This window comes from Hippocampus comes, unplaced genomic scaffold (assembly GCF_001891065.2).
Source record: "Hippocampus comes isolate QL1 unplaced genomic scaffold, H_comes_QL1_v1.1 scaffold384, whole genome shotgun sequence".
NCBI classification, from domain to species: domain Eukaryota; kingdom Metazoa; phylum Chordata; class Actinopteri; order Syngnathiformes; family Syngnathidae; genus Hippocampus; species Hippocampus comes.
This window is the reverse complement of record NW_017805700.1, coordinates 335,690-340,865: the sequence shown is the minus strand read 5'-3', so window position 1 is coordinate 340,865 and position 5,176 is coordinate 335,690. Positions and strand designations below refer to the sequence as shown.

General features: G+C 44.6%; 1 protein-coding gene across 2 annotated transcripts in view; it reads left to right on the top strand.

The window, feature by feature from the left end:
• orc1 (origin recognition complex, subunit 1) overlaps nucleotides 1–5,176 on the top strand; it is a 30,082-nt gene that overhangs the window by 18,424 nt on the left and 6,482 nt on the right. For both annotated transcript variants that reach the window (XM_019882633.1, XM_019882634.1), the window contains exon 12: nucleotides 2,846–2,953. In XM_019882633.1, the coding sequence (XP_019738192.1) occupies nucleotides 2,846–2,953 (108 nt within the window). The remainder of the gene's footprint in view (nucleotides 1–2,845; nucleotides 2,954–5,176) is intronic.

Sequence of the window (5,176 nt, the reverse complement as noted above, 5' to 3'; positions counted from 1 at the left end):
ACAAATGGAAAAACAATGATAACAAAAGTGCAGTATACGCACACTTAAAAGAAACAAACCACACAATTGAAGATGAAGTAAAAATCCTAGTAACAGAAAAGAGATGGTTTGAAAGGGGAGTAAAGGAAGCGATTTTTGTTCAAAAATTTCACCCTCTCTGAACCGTGAAGGAGGTATCAGATTTAACCTGTCTCCTATTTACAATAACTTGTTGACCACCAAGGGACATAGACATGCTGATCAGGCTAACTGAAAGTAGCTATTCAGCCCTAGCCCAAACAATAGGCCTAATCAAGACCCAACGATAGGGAATTTAGAAATCAATGGGCCTCTTCACCATAGGGGCGTGACTAACCATCCCCACCCAGTCCTCAAATAGGCCACGCTCAGCCTTTTAGCGCAGAGCAATTTCCCGGAGTCTTCACGGAGACTTCAGAGTTGTCTACCGCTGACGAAGCTTCTGTGAGAGAAGCGAAACGTCCTTTTTTGTTTTTTGTTTTTTACCCACAAGTACAGATGACGACTGACGGAACCCTTTCTACGATAAGGGTACGGCATTGGTACCACCCAATGACAACTGTGAGACAATGTGCAGCGTTATCGAGCAGAGATAAAGTAATCAGTCATACAATACTATGACGGTTGTGCAGTTGGTGCAGTTAATCCTTGCACAATTTTTAAAGTGACCAGTAGCAGTAATTGGACAACAACTTTTAAGTGTGCAATTGTACAGAAAGTCCTTGAGCGCTTTGAAGTGTCTGGTGCTGTGGAATATAGATTGATGACAATTGTTCAAGTATGAACAGAGCTGTACAGAGCTGGAGCTACAATGATCATTGTATGAATGCTGTTCCACGGGCGCATGCCACTATAGGTTTGGGTTACTGTTTGGCGAGTTAATTGCGAGAGGGAAAAAGCTGTTTGAATGTCATCCGGATTTGGGGCGCATGGATCGGTAGCGCCTGCCTGAGGGGAGTAGCTGGAAAAGGTGGTGGGCAGGGTGCGGGGGCACCAGTAGGATTTTCTGTGCCCTTGTCTGGGTTCTTGCAGTGTGCAAGTCCTCAAGAGTGCGTAGGGTGCTCTTTCATCTATAACTGCTTCACATAACAAGGCATTTGCAGAAATAGTGGTTATGATTGCATGACTGTCCTTGTTTTATGTTCTGTGTTGTTTGTTGTATTACCGTGGTTTGTTATTTTATGTTAACTGTTCTGTAAAGCGCTTTGTCACAGCTGCAGCTGTATCTGAATGGACAGTATTGTCTTTTAAGGCACCGCTAATTAAATTCACACTGATGATGAAGTCTCAAATTACTTTTCTTAATGATATTAATTACAAATGAAATGCATTTATGTGAAGACACTACTACTACTACTACTACAACTACTACTGTTACTACTACTACTACTGAAAAAAAATCCTCGTCTCACCCCTCGGGTGGTGTCCGTCCCACATTCAGCTCAGGTCCTCTACCAGAGGCCAGGAAGCTTGAGGGTTCTGCGCAGTATCCTTGCCTCCCAATCTCTGGTCTGACCTCCTCCTCTGATCTGGCAGCCCGGGGCCCTTCACCATGGAATCTGCGTTGTACCTCATCAATCTCAAGTTGTGATAGCAATCCGTTTGTGGATGTTGGAACACTGAGCTACTAGTTGTTTTGTGGTCAACCGAGACTGTGGGTTGCTCAGTAACCATTCAGCCCGCATTCTCTGCATGTAACCCCTCTGACTAGGGTTGCTTGAGTAGTAGCATTCCAACAGAGCCATGTTATCGCATCTTGCCCATCTCCGCTTCGTTCCAGTAACCCATTTTTCATCAAGGTGCTCTGGTTCCCCAGCACCTGACGCAGCGCCAGTTTGGCCGGGCGACATCTGAGCCATCTTGTCATTCGTTGTATTGTCTCTCATCATGGTATGAGGTAGGCATTAGCATGAAGGGTCTTGCCCAAGGACCCACACTGGATGATGTTATTTGCTCATATTGCCCCAAGTGGGAATCGAACCCCAGTCTCCCATGCGCCAAACCGGTGCCTTACCAACTAAGCTCGCTCGCTCTCTCTCTCTCTCTCTTTCTCTCTCTCTCTCTTTCTCTCTTCCTTTCAGGGACCATACACTTTCTATGAGACTTCACGTTACAATAAAGTTTAAGGCTAGCTATGAGGTTAGCTAGAAATTGAGCTGCACTGCATTTGTTGGATGCTGTTTATTTTGACAGAATAGGAGTTATGCGTCCCCTCTTACATCTACAGTCATACCTAGGTTTTCGACCATAATCTGTTCCAGAAGGCTGTTCGAAAACCGATTTGTTCGAAAAGCGAAACCACGCTCTTTAAAAAAAAATCTTTATTGAACACGTCTGCTCACAATGGAACACTAGACGAGGAAGCGTCACTTCCTCGTCTACCCGAGGAAGCGTCACTTGTAAGGAAGGCGAGAGGAGTCGAGTGGCGCATTCAAGTGCGCTCAGTTTGGTTGAGAACCGATTTTCGGTCGTAATCCGAGGCATTAAAAACTCGAAATTTTTGGTCGAAAACCGATTTGGTGGAAAACAGAGATGTTCAAAAACTGAGGTTTGACTGTACATTTACAAGGAATCATTCTGATTGAAATCATTCCAACTGAAGAACACAGGTCAATCATTCAGATGTGATCTACCGGTAGTTACAGACGTGTGACATGCGCAGATCTGTCGACCTCCATGTCTGTAAAAACAGCATATCTGTCTATTTCTATATCTATATATCTACCTACCTGCAATATATGTATATGTGTGCGTGTCTTTTTTTGTGTATGTGTGTATTTTGAACAGTCTAATTGAATTTAAATGAAAACATGTTTTGTTTCCACAGAAACTAACTGGTCAGAAGGCTACAGCTGACCATGCAGCGTCCCTCCTGGAGAAGCGATTCACCAACCCTGCCCCCAGAATTGAAACCACGGTGTTGTTGGTGGATGAAGTAAGAACATTTTTTTTTTTTTTTTTAAATCCTTAGATGATTTTGGGGTCTGGGGTGGTATTTCCCACAAATGTCTCAATATCCTCCTCCATGTTTAATTTTTGATTACTCTTGTGTGAAAGTGAAACTCATAGGATGCTTAGGGTACAATGTATACTAACACAAAAATGTGTCATATGAATAACACACACACACACACAAATAATGTTATTTATTTATTTTCCATTTCCCCCTACACCCCTCACAACCTGCTGACTTGGGACCAGTCTGTGGGTTACCACTCGCTCGATTGCGATCGACTACTTGGGCAACCCTGCTTTAAACAGACAGTCGGTCAGGACTGTTCATGGCCTGGAAATTTATGATAAGTCCTGATAGTCCTGTGGTTAGCGAGATTTGCCTTCGGGTCGAGTAACGGTTCCTGCCTCCGCCTTCTGCTGACTACTGTTTGCGCCAAATACCAGTTCGGAGTAACAACCCTATTTAGAGTCCTTGGAAGCTGCGTTGGAGAGCGCTCCCCCAAGGGACTCTCTCATTCGTCTGGGGGACCTCGGTGATCATGTGGGCAATGGCAGTGGGACCTGGAAGGGTGTTATTAGCCCCGTTCACACGGCAACGTTTGGTCCGACGCTGCGCCGAAACAGATCCAGTCGAGCGTTCACACGTGCACATTTGCTCCGACGTAGCTCCACTGAAGAGCTTATACCGGACCAAATTTGATCCACCTCAGGGAGGTGGTTTAAAAATTTGCTCCAGAGCAAATGCTCGTTTGCGACGCTACGCCGGAACAAATGTGCACGTGTGAACGCAGCTGGATTAAATTTGCTCCAGAGCAAATGCTCGGTTGCGGGGGAGTGGCCTCGCTACGCTCGCTACCAGATGCACGGAATCCGACCCCGGTCGACAGTGATGAGGGGGCCAGCGACACAGACGAAGCCCGGCCGTGCACCCCCGTTCCCGGTAAAAGTGTCGGCGATTTAAGCGGTGAAGACAGCGCTCACGATCAAGAAGAGGATCGAGAAAGCAGTGACGTCAGCCGAGCCCGAAGCAAACCCGACATTTCATATTTTATTTGTGAGTATTTTTGGGAGAAAAAAACACATACTTACGGTTAAAATAATCTACATATTTTTATCAACATGATCAATGAATTTTCACAACGAAATAACGCTGAAATACAGAATAAGAGGCCAGACAAAGAGAAATCTCGATGCGCATTTGCTTAATTACGCAGAGAAATCCTGCGGCTTCCTAGGCTTTAAATAGAATAATTCAAATCAAATAAATAGGTAAAGATATCTGAAATTATTTCTATAGGATTGTTTAAACGAAATTAACATACGTGCGCACTGGTCTGGCCGGCCGCGCTCCTGTTTAGCAGTTAAATAGCAATTAAATTACAGCGCATTCTCTGTTTTATCCAAATTGTTTGTTTTAAAACAAGTATTCCTTAGTTTAGTATCCGCACATCGTTTTAGTGTACATTTTTTAAAACATATATTGTGGCAGTCATAAGGAGCACACACGATTGACTGTAAACACGTCTTTATTCCACGACTGCCGACAAGTGGATCTATTCTGAACAAGGACAGAATAGTGTCCACCATAATATTTATTAAAAGAAAAATAAATAAAAGTCCGCGAGAGAGAAGCCCGACCCGAACCTGTTTTACTTCCGCATTCCTGTCGTTTTGGTCCGCAGCAGAAACTGCACGTGTGACCGCAAGTGGAGCTGCTCCGACGCTGCGCCGGAGCTGTCACGCTCAGCGGCTTTGCACATGTGACCGCTCCACAAAATTTGCTCCGGTGTAAAATATATCGCAACAAAATATTTCGGTGCGGCGTCGGACCAAATGTGTGCCGTGTGAACAGGGCTATTGTGAGGAACGCCCCTCCCCCATCCCCATCCCCCAGTCTGAACCAGAATTCTATCCTGCAGAGATGAAAGTCCTCCGGATTTTCCCGGAATTCCGGGTTTTTCAAATTTTTATGAAAATCTCTCCGGGCAATTGAGGAAAATTTGCCTAAAGTTAATCCGGCTATTAGTTGACAACATTGAACAAAGACGCGTTTGAGTTCGTTGTTTTGCTTTCATGAGCGTAGCCATGTTGAGACACAAACATTAATAACAGTAGAGATTTTCGTCTCTTTATCAACACATTTGCTAAACCCCAGTGGAACGAATAAAAGACACCGTGGACAAGACAGTTGTCGTAAAAAATA